Source organism: Odocoileus virginianus, chromosome 15, assembly GCF_023699985.2.
Source record: "Odocoileus virginianus isolate 20LAN1187 ecotype Illinois chromosome 15, Ovbor_1.2, whole genome shotgun sequence".
NCBI classification, from domain to species: domain Eukaryota; kingdom Metazoa; phylum Chordata; class Mammalia; order Artiodactyla; family Cervidae; genus Odocoileus; species Odocoileus virginianus.
In genome coordinates, this window is record NC_069688.1 from 60,034,733 (window position 1) to 60,051,023 (window position 16,291).

General features: G+C 37.7%; 1 protein-coding gene across 4 annotated transcripts in view; it reads right to left on the bottom strand.

Moving 5' to 3' along the window:
* CNBD1 (cyclic nucleotide binding domain containing 1) overlaps window positions 1–16,291 on the bottom strand; it is a 467,325-nt gene that overhangs the window by 45,693 nt on the left and 405,341 nt on the right. For all 4 annotated transcript variants that reach the window (XM_020915691.2, XM_020915698.2, XM_020915693.2 and 1 more), the window contains one exon: window positions 13,350–13,417. In XM_020915691.2, coding sequence (XP_020771350.2) covers window positions 13,350–13,417 — 68 coding nt within the window. The remainder of the gene's footprint in view (window positions 1–13,349; window positions 13,418–16,291) is intronic.

Consider the following 16,291-nt stretch of genomic DNA (forward strand, 5'->3'; position numbering starts at 1 on the left):
GAATATTAGAAATTGCACCCACACTTACATCCTTACAGTACAGTAATGTCAGAAGAGCCGTGACATTTCTAGTAATAACATTTTCAACTTCAGCTGTGCTACGACACAGAACCCAATTGAGCAAAGCCAAAGCGGTCAAGTTCGGGTGGACACAACTATCGGATGACGTGGCTTACCCCAGCAGTGTTTCTAAAGTAGGAGGTTTTGCATTTCCACGCTACTTCAAGACCTATCCTGTGTGCACATGTGAGTGCTCATCCATGCATACGGGCACATAGATAAAAGGAGATCCAATATAACTTTCAACTAAAACTTAATAATTTGTTATGTTTACTCCAGGTTTATATACTTTGTGGCATAATACGTAGAAGAGTTTTGAAGTTTGTTTGTTTCTAAAGAACAGTTTGAAAAGTTTCCAGAGCTAAGCAAAGAGCTAGACTGGATATTGTTTAGGAAATTCTCAATCACTGATTCTCAAGTGACTGAGAATAAGTGACAATTACTTCGAAGTTCTGCTTCCTGTCAGCTTTTTGTAATGTTATTATTTTATTTTTTTCTTATTCAGCACAAAACCAAATCTTTTAAGAGTTAGTGGAACTAAAAGATGATCAATGCCATCATCTATTTTAAAGGTAATGGTGCTTATGACAAACACACGTACTTGAACAGGCAACCTGGATTGACCTAACAGTCTTTTAAAAGCAGGTTTTCATTTGTTTTCTGTTTTTATTTTTTGTTTTAATTTCAGGACTGAACAGCAAAATATAAAAAACACATGTTTGTGGATTAGTGCCAGGTAAATGTCTCCAAGCTTGAAGAGAGTTGTAATATAATCATTCATGAAATTTTTACAAATGCAGGTTGTCTAACATCCATTTCAAAAATCCTGAATTAGAAATTGCAGAATAAGAGGAGAATAAATATAACTACTCAAAAAGCTCCATAGGTGATCCTATTATGTATTCCAGGTGGAGAACCATCAACTTTTTCTAAGTAGATTCAATGAAGTAGATTAAATAGGAGGAACAAAACTAAAACAATTCCTTTCTTCAGTTTTAAAGTTCAGCCCATTTGTAGCTGGTCACTTAGTCAAATCACAAAGAGAAGCTGGAACATATGAAAAGCTGAAAGGCCAGAGCCTTGGCACTAACCCCTGGTCTAGTGGCTAGGATTCAACTTTCAATGCTGCAGTTCAACCTCACTCTCCGGCCGGGAACTGGGGCCCTGTTTCCCGCCACCACAGGCCACAGCCACGTGAGCTCAGGACCACTGGGCAGAATGCTCCTCGCTCAGTGAGGACTTTCAGTCAGGTTAAAAGGGGAAACATCGGAACAAGCGTTAAAGACTGCTTTCTCCAGAGAGTATTTAATTAATCCTTTCTTGTACAACAGAAATATAGGTTTCCATAGATTTCCAGAATATTTCAGAGAATATATTTACTGACAGGTGAACCTAAGTAGGGAAGAGCTGAATAAAGAAAAAGGTCTTAATTTTCTTTCTGATTTTCCATTTACTACATTTTCTACATTTCTAGAATGAAACTTTTGATTTTTATCTTTAAAAACTAAATATCATTGCTTGGCTCTGCTAAAAACTGTATTTCAATTCAGTTTAGTCACTCAATTGTGTCTGACTCTTTGTGACCCCATGGACTGCAGCATGCCAGGCCTCCCTGTCCATCACCAACTGCCAGATTTAGCACAAGAGTGATAACTGAAAGGCTTTTCACCAGCTACAAAGGGCCTCTGACTATATTTTTCCATTTTGCAAAATATCTAGTTTTATTCTTCTTAGTATGTTTCATTGAATGCAATAATCTATATTGAGGGTTAAATTCTTCATTAGTTTGGTCTGTTATTGAGTTGGTCTCATAATATTTTAAGTGCTATTATTTATTCCCTCTGCTCCTTATGCTTCTTTTTCAACCAGTGGGAGTCAACTATAGTTCAAAGTAATGTCTCTCTAGTCTTTTCATATTTAGAAATCTTTTTGTGCATTCTGTCAGTTATCCTCATGTAACTACCAGACTGCCTTTGTTCTCCATAGGCTTCATTAATTTATCAAATCATGGTCATTAGTGCCTGCTTGAAGTCTAGCCTTCCCACAAAGAATAAAATAGAGAAAAGGAATTTCTATTTCTTGCAATGGCATAGTCTTCAAATATAAATGTTTAAAATGGATAGATAAGTTAATTATCATAAGTAAAGGTAATGTTGCTTCCTAGTGCGGCAGTGGTAAAGAATTCCCCTGCCAATGTAGGGGAGGTAAGTTCAATCCCTAGGTCTGGAAGGTCCCCTGGAGTAGAAAATGGCAACCCAATCCAGTATCCATGCCTGGGAAATCCCATGGACAGAGGAACCTGGTGGGCTCTAGACCATGGGTTCACGAAAGAGTCAGGCATGACTTAGTGACTAAACAACAGCGACAACCAAGGTTTCCCTCCTGGGGAAGATGCTTGGGTGCAAGGGAGACTCAAGTTGAATGACTCCAGATGTTAGGGGCTGAAAGGCATTTGAACCATTCATTGGGAAATTGAAAACCACAGGAAAGTAGTGGTTGTTTTTCAGTTGCTAAGGTGTGTCCAACTTTTTGTGACCCATGGACTGTAGCACTCCAACCTCCTCCGTCCTCCACTATCTCCCAAGTTTGCTCGAACTCATGTCCATTGAGTCAGTGATGCTATCTAACCATCTCATCCTCCGCTGTCTCCATCTCCTCTGCCTTCAATATTTCCCAGCATCAGGGTCTTTTCCAATGAGTCAGTTCTTTGTATCAGGTGGGATTTCCCAGATAGAAATACTGGAGTGGGTTGCCATTTCCTTCAAGGATCAAACTTATGTCTCCTGCATTGGCAGGCTGATTCTTTACCACTGAGCCACCAAGGGAGCCCTGAAAAGTGGCCAAGCCAAAGAAGCTAATGAAAAAAAAAAATTAACCCAGGGAAAGTGTTTTGATTCATGTTTTTAGCAACAACAACAACAACAGAAAATATGCAGAACTTCTGCTTCTGGGTAGAATGGATTACTTTGTGCTTGACTAGTGTTTCTGTAGAGCATATGGAGATCAGTATTTTAAAATAACTTTGACCATTTTGTCTGTGTGGTGAGTGTGTTCATGGAGTCTTTAGAATTTTGTACATATGAGCTCATGTCATCTATAAAGGCCCATCTAGTTAAGTCTATGGTTTTTCCAGTGGTCATATATGGATGTGAGAGTTGGACTATAAAGAAAGCTGAGCACTGAAGAATTGATGATTTTGAACTGTGGTGTTGGAGAAGACTCTTGAGGGTCCCTAGGACTGCAAGGAGATCCAACCAGTCCATCCTAAAGGAGATCAGTCCTGGGTGTTCATTGGACGAACTGATGCTGAAGCTGAAACTCCAATACTTTGGCCACCTGATGCGAAGAGCTGACTCATTTGAAAAGACCCTGATGCTGGGAAAGATTGAGGGCAGGAGGAGAAGGGGATGACAGAGGATGAGATGGCTGGATGGCATCACTGACTCAATGGACATGGGTTTGGGTAAACTCCAGGAGTTGGTGATGGACAGGGAGGCCTGGCGTGCTGAGGTTCATGGGGTCGCAAAGAGTCAGACATGATTGAGCGACTGAACTGAACTGAACTAAACATCTATAAACAGATAATTTTACTTCTCCTTTTCCAACTTGGATGCTCTCTATTTTTTTTATCTTGACTAATTGTCTTGGCTGGATTTTCCTGTACTACACTGGATAAAAGTGGTGATGGTGGGTATCCTTGCCTTGGTCCTTATCTTAGAGTAAATGCTTTTGGCTTTTCAACATTGAGTAGGAGATTATCTGTGAGCTCGTCATGCATGCGTGCTAAGTTGCTTCAGTCATGTCCAACTCTGTGGACCCTATGGACTGCAGCCTGCCAGGCTACTCACTCTCCTTGGAATTCTCCAGGCAAGAATCCTGGAGTGGGTTATCATGCCCTCCTCCAGGATATCTTCCTGACCCAGGGATCAAACCCAGGTCTCCTGTGTCTTCTGCATCACAGGCAGATTCTTCACCACTGATACACCAGGGAAGTTCCCAGAGCTTGTCATATACGTTGCTTATTATGTTGATGTGCTTTCCTACTAAGTTTGTTGACAATTTTAATAATGAAAGACCAGCAAATTTAATCAAATGCTTTTTCTCCATATTTTTCTATGAACATGTGATTTTTATCTATCTTTCTGTGCATTTGATGTATCACATTAAATGATTTATGTTGAACTATCCTTTTAGTTTAGAAATAAGCATCACTTGATCAAGATGTATGATCTTTTTAATGTGCTGCTAAACTTGGTTTGCTAGTATTTTGTGAGGCTTTTGATTCTATGCTCTCAAAGAACACTGTGCTATCATTCTCTTGTAGTGCTTTGTCTACTTTTAAAGTTGCAGGATACAAAGTGAACATAAGTTATATTTCTGAATCATAACAATAAGCAACCTGAAAAAGAAATTAAGAAAATAATCTCATTTACCACAGTACTGAAAAAAAAGAAAACTTAGGAATAAACTTAACCAAGGTGTTAAAATGGTTGTACACTGAAAAGTATAAACACTGATGAAAAAAAATTATATCTATGTGTTTATGGATCGGAAAAATCAATGTTAAAATGTCCGTAAGTAATCTACAGATGGAGTGCAATTTCTATCAAAGTCCCAATGGTATTTTTTTACAGAAAAAGGAAAGGCAATCCTAAAATTCATATGGAATCACAAAGGCCCCAAATAGCCAAAGCAATCTTGAGAAAGAAGGGCGAAACTGTACTTATCACATTTTGAGATTCGAATTACAAAGCTATAGCCATTCAGACAGTATGGTTCTAGACTAAAAGCAGATATAAAGACCAGTGGAACAAAACAGAGATCCCAGAAATAAGCCTCGCGTATATGGTCAACTGACATTCAAGGAGAAGCCAAGAATGTTCAATAAGGAAAGGATCATCTTCTCATCAATTGGTGCTGGGAACACTGAATATACTCATGCAAAATGCTGAAATTGGAACCTTATTTTACACTATACATTAAAAAACCAATTCAAAATGTATTAAATATAAGACTTGAAATTGTATAATTCCTAGAAGAAAATATAAGAGAAAAGTTATGTGACATTGGTCTGGGCAATGGTTTCTTTGAAATGACACCAAAAGCACAAACAATAAAAGCAAAAACAGACAAGTGAGACAGCATGATACTCAAAAGTTTCTTTGCAACAAATGAAATAATCAACAAAATTAAAAGATGTCCTACAGAATGGGAGAAAATACTGGTTAGCTCATATATCTGATATGGGGTTAATATCCAAAATATATTAGGAACTCATTCTTAATTCAATAGCAAAAAAACCCCAAAAAACCCTAAACTGATTTAAAAATGGGTCAACATACACCACAATCTTATTGGAATATTTTGCTAGTACACTAGACACGCACGTAAACACACACATATATGCAAATTCTTAGTTAATAATATAAACATCCTCTACCCAACCTTTTAAGGTCAACTTATACTCAGAAGAAGCGAAATTTTAATATTCTGAATTATAGATCCTCTATGATTAAGTTCATAATTTTTAAAAAAGAAAATTTCTTCACATATTGTTTGAAATTTGTGGCATTGCTATTATTTGTGTCTGAAGACAACAATTACAGAGATCATGGGCCAAATAAATGCCCTTGCTTATAATGAAGAGATTTTTAGCTCTTGTAAAGATTAAAAGAAAAGATAGTTTTTTGGACTAGGCTACAGAAATAAGATGACAAATGAAATGGGAAGTGTCTCAATGAGATAAGCATAATATGATGTCACTGTGATTTGACCACCTTGAGAAGTGGACCCGTGGAAAATAGTATGGCTCCCGTGCTAAGACTAAATGACCAACTGTCACTGGCACAGTATACCACAGTTTAGACATGAGGTCCCTGAAGAAACCATACCCAAATCTGAGAAACCTGCTATTGTAGCATCCAATATATTTTAGGGATGGAACAATTAGTCGGTTAGTAAGTGTTCTGGTTCAAAAACAAAACAAAACATAAAATGAAAAAGCAACTTAAATATTTCCAAAGAAGACATATATATGGCCAATAGGTACATGAAAAGGAGCTGAATATCATTAACCATCAGAGAAACGCAAATTCAAACCACCCTGAGATTTCACTTCACACATATTAGCATGGCTGTTATAAAAAAAAAAAGATAGCTGTTGGTGGACATGTAGAGAAATTAGAACTCTTGTATACAGTTGGTAGGAATGTAAGTTGGTATAGCCACTATGGGAAATAATATGGAGGTTCCTCGATAATTAAAATTGAACTACCATATGATCCAGCAGCGCCTGTTATGGACATGCAGTCAAAAAAAGTTAAAATCAAGACATCAGACTAATATCTTCAGTCCCATACTTTTGAACTATTCAAAATAGTCAAGATACAGATACAACCTAAACGTCATCAACATTTAGATAAAGAAATATGGTATGTCTGTTTATATGGAAATTATTCTAGTTTAAAAAAGAAGAAAATTCTGTCACATGAAACAACATGGATGAACTGAAGTAACTTATGCTATGTGAAATAACCCAGTTTACAGAAGGAAAAATACAACATGATTCCCCTTATTTGAAGTATCTAAAACAGCCAGACTTAAATAAATAGAGAGTAGAATGTGGAGTTGCTATTCAATAGGTGTAAAGTGTCAGTTATATATGATAAATAAGCTGTAGAGATCTATTATATGACCTTGTGTCTATAGTTAACAGAAATATATACGCACTTAGAAATTTGTTTAGAGGGTAAATCCATGTTAAATGTTCTTATCATAGTCAAAGAAAATTATTTTGACTAATATGTTCAAGAAAATAGTAGAAAAAGATGAATTAAAAGGAGGAAAAAATATGGCTATCATCTGATATTTAGAGTCTACATCATTGGGATTTAAGATGGCAAAGATACAACCTCACATTAAAGAGTAGAAAATATGATTAGTGAGCTGGAAAGAAGAGCAGCTGAAAGTAAGTAAGGTGACGCAGAGACAAAAATAAATATAAATATAGAAAATATGTAGAAAATATACAAATAGAGCAAAAATTTCTCACACACATTTAAACAGAGTCTGAGATAGGAAGAAGAATGATGTGGAATCATTATTTGAAACAACCCTGGATGAGCATTTTTCAAAATGAATGAAAGACATAAACTTGTAGACTGAAAAAGCTCTAACATTGAAAGAGAATAAATAGAAATAAGATAGATACATCGAAATAAAATTACTGAAAAATGAGGACAAATAGAAAACCTCAATATCTCAACAAGCTATTTTATGTATTTCAATAAGCTGATTTTATTACAAAATTTAAAGGAAATTCAAAAGACAAAGAGAACTGACAAGTTAATCATGAAGAACAAAGTATAAGGATCTAATCTGCAAAAAGTCCCAAATTTATATGTAATTCTCAAAAATTAAGCCACTGTGGCACTTGTATAGGAATAGACAATGTGCCTATATTAAAAAAAAGAGAGAATACATGAATAAACTATGCATATATAGTCACCTGTTTCATATCAATGGTGGCAATGCAATTCAGTGGATAAAGGATGGCCTTTTCATTACATGGAACTGAGAAAATTGGATATCCACATAGGAAAAACAAAACCAAGAAACTTGGCCTTAAATTCATACCACTCTCAAAAGCCAACTTCAGATAAATTGTGAAAATTAAAACAATAGAGCTTTAAGAAGTAAACATAGGAGGATTAAACATAGTCTGAATAGATCAACAGGGAGAAAGGTCAAAAATGAATATTGAAGGTGGATTTTTGTGGCAATATACATAAGAATTTGGCTTAGTAAAAAAAAATCAATAATTATAAAAATACTACTGAGCTGTGTCTGACATGCTTCATATTAAAAACTAGGCAATAAAATTCTGTAACTGTGGAAAAATGCTGATCAGCACGAAAAAAATGTTTAAAGGATACAGGTGTTTTACTCAGATATGTATTCTGCTCATATGAGTCTGCAAGAATTGGTTAACAAAAGAATTCTAGCTTGTGCGAAGGACCAGAATAGATGCCCCTGAAGGGGGTAAAATTTGAAACCACTTTAGAATCATCATAAAACAACACAGGGACATATACAGAATTAAAAATGAACACTTGCATGACTATTAGCACATTTGGAAAATAAAGTGTGTTTGATTTTTCTGTGCTATAGGGTTTAACACATGTGGCTGGCTTTGCAGGCAGCAGCTGTCCTTGTCCCCACTAAACTGTAAGTCAGAGCTGGCATTTTTTTCCACTGAGTGTTAAAAAAGAAAAAAAAAATCATTAGTGAGCAGCTGAAGACTTTTGAGGGGAAACAGAACTTTTATTTTAAACCTGCAACTGCAACCAACTTAGTTTGTTTATAAATGTGTATTTTCTTCTAAGTCTTTCTTTGGCCGTACTTCCAACTTAGGATTTTCTCCTTGATCCATTTTGTTTTTTCTGCTTTCTTTTCCTCTGACACATCACTTTCCCCTTTGTACTCAGATCCCCGGGATGCACGGTCTAGATCTTTGCTCACAGGGCTGACCTTTCCTGCCAGTTCACAACCCCTCTCCAGCAGTTCCTGTATTCACTAGCCCTGGTGAATAACAAAGATTCTTTCTTTCTCCTTTGTATTATTTCTTATAGAAAAATATCTGGGCATCTCCCGACCCAAAATGTTCTCAAGGAGAAGACAACACCAGGATTTCCTTGGTATTACCAGTGCCCCATTGATTATTTGCTTAAGTTCCTCTCCCAGTCCAGAGGTAAGAGAGCTTTTTCAATGTCTTCTTTTGGGGTGGTGTTTCCTATTCCAGTCTGATGACTTAACTGTGGAGAAAGTCTCTTCTCCCGAGTCTGGATTTGCCCCTCTCTCAGTCTAGTCAGGCAAAATTACACTTGTGTCAACAGAGGTCAGTGAAAAAGAGTAAAGTGAAAGTGTTAGTCGCTTTGCGACTCCGTGGACTGCAGCCCACCAGGCTCCCCTGTCCATGGAATCGTCCAGGCAGGAGTACTGGAGTGGGATGCCCTTCCCTTCTCCAGGGGACTTCCCAACTTCGGGATCAAACCTGGGTCTTCTGCACTGCGGGCAGATTCCTCACCATCTGAGCCCCAGGCAAGCCCTCCCTCAGTCAAGGAAAATCATACTTGTGTCAGCAGAGATCAGGTTTCCCGGGGGCTCAGGCCGAAAGAAGCCAGCTGCAATGCTGGAGACCTGGGTTCAAAAGATCCCCCAGAGAAGGCAATGGCACCCCACCCCAGTGTTCTTGCCTGGAGAATCCCACGGACAGAGGAGCCTGGCGGGCTGCGGTCCCTCGGGTCGCAAAGCATCAGACACGACTGAGCATCTAAGCACGCAGCCCAGGTCAGTAGGTATTCTTAATTCAGGAAGAAGGCAATTATTATCGCTGCAAAAGGGGCGGTGCAGAGGTGAACTTCACAGCTCAGTCCTTACCTATTTAGCACATTTTATCCTCCGAGCTATAGCCCACTGACCAGAAACACAGTTAGCCCCTAATACTGACATCTCTGGGTTTCCCAGGTGGCTCAGTGGTAAAGAATCCGCCTGAAAATGCAGGAGACACTGGAGATGCAGGTTTGATCCCTGAATCGGAAAGATCCCCTGGAGGAAGAAACGGCAACTCATCCCAGTGTTCTTGCCTGGAAAATCCCATGGACCGAGGAGCCTGCCTGGCAGGATATAGTCCACAAAGAGTTGGACGTGAATGAGCGACTAAGCTGCTCACATCAATATCTCAGCATTCCTTTCAAACCCTCTCATTTCATGAGCTTAATTTCTCTAGAAGATTATGGTTTCTACCCTTAAAATAACCAAAATGAATGGCTGTTTCTATTTCCTCGCCTCTTGGAAGGCTCTTTGCTTTTATTTCCAAAATCTGTTTTTCCTGCCTCAGGTGGCCCTTCCAGTTCTATGTAGGACAACCACCAGACCAGAATCAAATTAGTGGGCAATTCCAGTGCCAAGGGCAGGTTTGGGAGGCCAACTGCTTCCTCTTTCTCCATCTCATATGATCTCAGGCAGATGAGACACATATTAGTGACGTGAAGATGGGCCAAACTAAAATGACAACTGAAGTTTCAAGTCAGCTATTTCTTTTTATTTACTCAGGGCAGGCATTTCTACCTTTAGTTTTCTTTCTTTTGAAACAGCTAAAAGACAGTTATAAAGGGGCAAGTTTGTTTCTTAATGAATTCAAGATCTTTTTAGGAAGGCTAATTTATAAATTGCTCTTAAAGTACTATTTCTGGGTAGTCCCAGTATTTTCTCCACGTCATATTTCAGAAGGCTTATTACAAAATCTCTTTAGTGTTTAAAATACATGTAAAGGTATTTTATTCCTTGTCTTTTTGATTTATAATCAAAATCCTCTGATCTTAACCCCAGCTACTTTCCACTTTATCATACAATGCCACCAAAACCAGAGAGACATGTCCACGTTATGTAAGTCCTAGCACTGGTTTAACAAACGATTTTGTAATCTTTTTCATTTCTCTACTTTAAGCCTGTTCCTTCTGAGCATTTCAGTGGCATATTCTAGCCACAAATCAAAATATTTTTCTCATATCACTTGCATTACACTCCCAATATATTTCTCTATTTTCTGGCGGCTTTCAACCTCACTAAATCATTGTAATACTTGATGGATGATCAAATCACCCAATAGTGTACTTTCTCTAGGGAATTTCACCCTTACAGGTGACACCTGTCATGGACATTTTATAATGATCCTGGAAATGTTTTAATATCTTAAGATTTGGTTAACTGTTGTAGCTCAATTATATATCCATTACTAGCTTCAGAATGACATTTCTTAATTCTCTCATTCAACTATATGGAATGGTTCATTTATTTACACTTTATCTGCCTGCAATGTGGAGACCTGAGTTCAATCCCTGGGTCGGGAAGCTTCCCTGGAAAAGTGAATGGCAACTCACTCTAGTATTCTTGCCTGGAGAATTCCACACAAAAAGGAACCTGAGGCTACCGACCATTGGGTCACAAAGAGTCTGATGTGGCTGAGCGACTAACATTTTCACTTTCTTTCACTTTGAATCTTTCCATATTAAACTTCACAATGTTCATTTCATAATGTCTCTCTTCTATTCAGTCACATGCCAACTACCATCATGGTGTGTATCATTTGGCAACCCTAGTGAATAAACACCCGTGTCAATTTTATCACAATGATTTAATCCAAAACATAGACGAGAAGAGCATCTTAGTTCAGAAATCCCAGATGAGTATTCAAAGTATAACCCACATGCTGCTCTCTCTGGGGAGCTTCTATTCTTACCACACTTTAGTCCTAAAGGGGTACTCAATGTGGGTTCAAATTCAACCACAAGGAAATACCAGCACCATGAGTGAGTTAAAGGGATCCACTAAGAATTTTGTTGAGAGCTAGAAGGGATGGCTGGCTTTGAGCTCCACACCATAAATAAGTTTGTGTGTGAGTGCTGTGACCAGTCATGTCCGACTCTGCGACCCCATGGACTCTAGCCCACACGGGCTCCTCTGTTTGTGGAATTTTCCAGGCAAGGATCCTGAAGCAGGTGGTCATTTCCTACTCAAGGGTATCTGCAGAACCCAGGGATCGAACACTTGTCTCTTGCATCTCCCGCATCCTCAGGTGGATTCTTCACCATGGAGTCTGGGAAGCCATAAACAACTTAGTCTTTAAAATTCCCTTCAGGGATTTCTGGGCCTCAGTCATCTTGTTTGGTTAAATTGCCAGTCTGTTTCCTTTTCCCTTGACTTCTCTACTATTTTCTCAAATCACACATCATATCTTCCACTTTCACAAATACTCGCTACAGACATGTGGCCTTGGGGTCTCCCTTATTATGTAGAACAATACCATCAGGATTCTAGCCTTCTTTGAACCTCTCCAGAATGTTACTGATTTAAAATTTCCCCCATTTTTTCATTATATCATAAACTTGTTTAAGGCTTTTCTTTTCTTGTATAACCAAAAAAAGATCATAAAGAAATTATCCTCCAATTAAAATAAATTAAAAAAACAGAGAGAACAGTATTCTAAATGGTATAATTTATAATGACCCTCTATGCATTCTCCAAGGGCTTCCTAGGAGTTTCGGTGGTAAAGAATTTGCCTACCAATGCAGAAGCTTAAGGAAATGTGGGTACCATCCCTGGGTCAGGAAGATCTCTTGGAGGAGGAAATAACCTGCTCCAGTATTCTTGCCTGGAAAACCCCATAGACAGAGGAACCTGAAATGCTACCATCCGTGGGAGTGTGAAAAAGTCAGACACGACTGAGCTTGCACTCACACGCATTCTATAACACATTGTAAATGTAAGTTTTATAGATTGGCATAAGCTGCATTTATTGCAAATATATCTTATTTACATAAAAAGAATATGCTCAAACATATCTTAATATGCTCAAAATTATATCTTAATTTACATAAAAAGAATATGCTCAAACTGAAAAAGTGTTATATACTTAACAGATTTTTAAGTATATAATGCTGTAGTATTGTCTATAGGCAGAATGTTGTACAGGTGATCTCTAGAACATTCACCTTGCAAAACTGAGATTTTATATCAATTAATTAGGGACTTTCCTGGTGCTCAGATGGTAAAGAATCTGCCTGCAATGCAAAAGACCCATGAGACTTGGGTTCAAGCCCTGGGTTGGGAAGATACCCTGGAAAGGGGAGTTAGCAACTCCCTATTAACCTCTTCCCCCAATCCATGGAAACCACAATTTTAATTTTTTCTCCCTTGAGTCTAATTTGTTACCTCATGTAAGTGAAATTGTTCAGTATTTGTCTTTCTGTGACTGGTTTATATCATTTAGCATAAGCTCCTCAAAGTTCATCTATGTGCCTATACGGCAGGCATGAAAAAGAATGAATTTGGATCTTTATCTTAAACATTATATACAAAAATCAACTGAAAATGGACTAAAGAATTAAACATAAGATCTGAAACTATAAAGCTCCTAGAACAAAAATAGGGAAGTCTTTTAATGTAAGAATGATTACATGGTAAAGTTTGTTGTGATAAGCCATAAAAGTCTTTGTAGTGTGTTATAAGTCTGCACATTATAGAAACATTACAATAACACTGAAATACATAAGTACGTAGACGGATCATTGTAAGAACTTTTACAAATATCCTATTCCATTATTTTCTGGGGTGGATAATATGAACTCATTTTTATTAGCAAGAAAGCCAAGCATATTTAAACATATTAAATGCTTACATTTAACTATCATGAACAGCGATTTGTGTTATTATTTGAACATTTTACTTACATCTGACAGATGACCAAAAGTTGGCTTAGCCGTCTGAAGCATAAGTTGCTTGGTCACTGGGTCTAATGCTGGAGGAAAACCAAACAAAATATATTAGAATATCATGAAAAGAAATAGAAAAGCACAAGTGGAGAAGTGGCTAAAAATATCTTTATCAATATTTTGAAATAAAAAGACAAAATTGGATTTTTCCCTGATAATAAAATTGGCTCACTGAAGATTCTTCTTAAATTCACATTCACAGAAAACCAGATAATCACTGAGAATTTAGCATAAATTATTTAATTTATACAACATCTAATTTCAAACTTAGAAATTATGTAGTACTTAATTAGTGGCAGATATTATCGGTTGCCTACACAAAAGCTATTACCTTATTCCTTGCCAGAATTACTTTCCATGACAGAGGATAAAAATACCAGCATATACTTATTATATAAGACACTATGCTCTTAAGTCTTGTGATACAAACTAATTTATCAACCAAACGGGGGCATATTTGAGAGTAAAAAGGAAGTATGCATAATACATAGGCAAAGTGTCTAAAATGCAGCACTGTATACAAGCTCAAAAACAACAGAATGATCTCAGTTCATTTCCAAGGCAAACCATTCAACATCACAGTAATCCAAGTTTACACTCCAACCACCAATGCCAAAAAAGCTGAAGGTGATGATTTCTATGAAGACCAACAAGACCTTCTAGAATTAACACACACAGAAAAAGATGTTCTTTTCATCATAGGGGGTTGGAATGCAAAACTAAGAAATCAAGAGATACCCAGAATAATAGTCAAGTTTGGCCTTAGGATACAAAATGAAACAGGGCAAAGGCTAACAGAGTTTAATCAAGAGAATACACTGGTCATAGCAAGTTCCTTTTTTCAACAACCCAGTAGTCAACTCTACACATGGACATCACTATAAGATCAGTACCAAAATTAGATTGATTATGTTCTGTGCGGCCAAAGACGGAGAAACTCTATACAGTCAGCAAAAACAAGACCTGGATTTGACTGTGCCTCAGATCATGAACTCCTTATTGCAAAATTTAGGTTTAAATTGAAGAAAGTAGGGGAAATTACTAAGCCATTTAGGCATGACCTAAATCACATTCCTTATGATAATAAATTAGAGGTGACGAATAGATTTAAGTGATTAGATCTGGTAGACAGAATGCCCAAACAATTGTGGATGGAGATTCATAACATTGTACAAGAGACAGTGACCAAAATCATCCCAAAGAAAAAGAAATGCAGGAAGGTAAAGTGGTTGTCATGGGAGGCCTTACAAAGAGCTAAGCAAAGAAGAGAAATGAAAGGCAAAGGAGAAAGGGAAAGGTAATCCCAACTGAATGCAGAGTTCCAGAGACTAGCAAGGAGAGATGAGATTCTTGAATGAACAATGACAGTAAACAGAGGAAAACAATAGAATGGGAAAGACTAGAGATCTCTTCAAGAAAACTGGAGATATCAAGAGAATGTTTCATGCAAGGATAGGCACGATAACAGACAGAAATGTAAGGACCTAACAGAAGCAGAGCAGATTAAGAAGAGTGGGCAAGAATACACAGAGCTATACAAGAGAAGTATTAATAAGCCAGATATCCAGGATGTTGTGATCACTCATCTACAGCTGGACATCCTGGAGTGTAGAGTCAAGGGGCCTGAGGAAGCTTTACTATGAACAAAGCTAGTGGAGGAGACAGTATTCCAGCTGAGCCACTCAAACTCTTAAAAGATGAAATTGTTAAGGTGTTGCGCTCAATATGTCAGCAAGTTCGGAAAACTAAGGTGTGGTCACAGGACTGGATAAAGGTCAGCTTTCACTCCAATCTCAAAGAAAGGAAATTCCAAACAATGTTCAAACTACTATACAATTGGGCTCATTTCACATGCTAGTATGGTTATGCTCAAAATTCTTTGAGCTAGACTCCAGCAGTATGTGAACTGAGAGCTTCAGATGTACAAGATGGATTTCAAAGAGGCAGAGGAAACAGATTAAATTGCCAACATTTGTTGGATCATGGAGAAAGCAAGGGAGTTCCAGAAAAACATCTGCTTCTGCTTCATTGACTATGCTAAAGCCTTTGATTGTGTGGATCACAGCAAACTATGGCAAATCCTTAATGAGAGGGGAGTACCAGACCACCTTACCATCTTCTGAGAAATTTGTATGCTACTCAAGGAGTAACAGTTAGAATCAGTCATGAAAGAAGTGACTGGTTCAATATCAGGAAAGGAATATGACATGCTGTATATTATCACCCTTCTTATTTAATTAATATACAGATTACATCATGCAAAATGCCAGGTTGGATGAATCACAAGCTGGAATCAAGATTGCTGGGAGAAACATCAGCAGTCTCAGATATGCAGATGATATCACTGTAATGACAGAAAGTGAAGAGGATCTAAAGAGCTTCTTGATGGGGGTGAAAGAGGAGAGTGAAAAAAACTGGCTTAAAACTCAACATTCAAAAAACTAAGATCATGGCATCCGGTCCCATCACTTCATGGCAAATAGATGGTGAAAAAATGGAAAGAGTGACAAGCTTTATTTTCTTGGGCTGCAAAATCATTATGGATGGTGACTGCAGCCATGAAATTAAAAGACACTTGCTCCTGATAGCTAGACAGCTTATTAAACCTAGACAACTAATAATCTAGACAGTTTATTAGAAAGCAGAGACATCACTTTGCTGACAAATGTTCTGTGGAGTCAAAGCTATGGCTTTTCCAGTAGTCATGTATGGATGTGACAGCTTGACCATAAAGAAAGCTTAATGTCAAAGAATTGATGTTTTCGAACTGTGGGGCTGGGGAAGACTCTTGAGAGTCCCCTGGACTGCAAGGAGATCAAACCAGTCAATCCTGAGGAAAATCAACCCTGAATATTCATTGGAAAGACTAATGTTGAAGCTGAATCTCCAATACTTTGGCC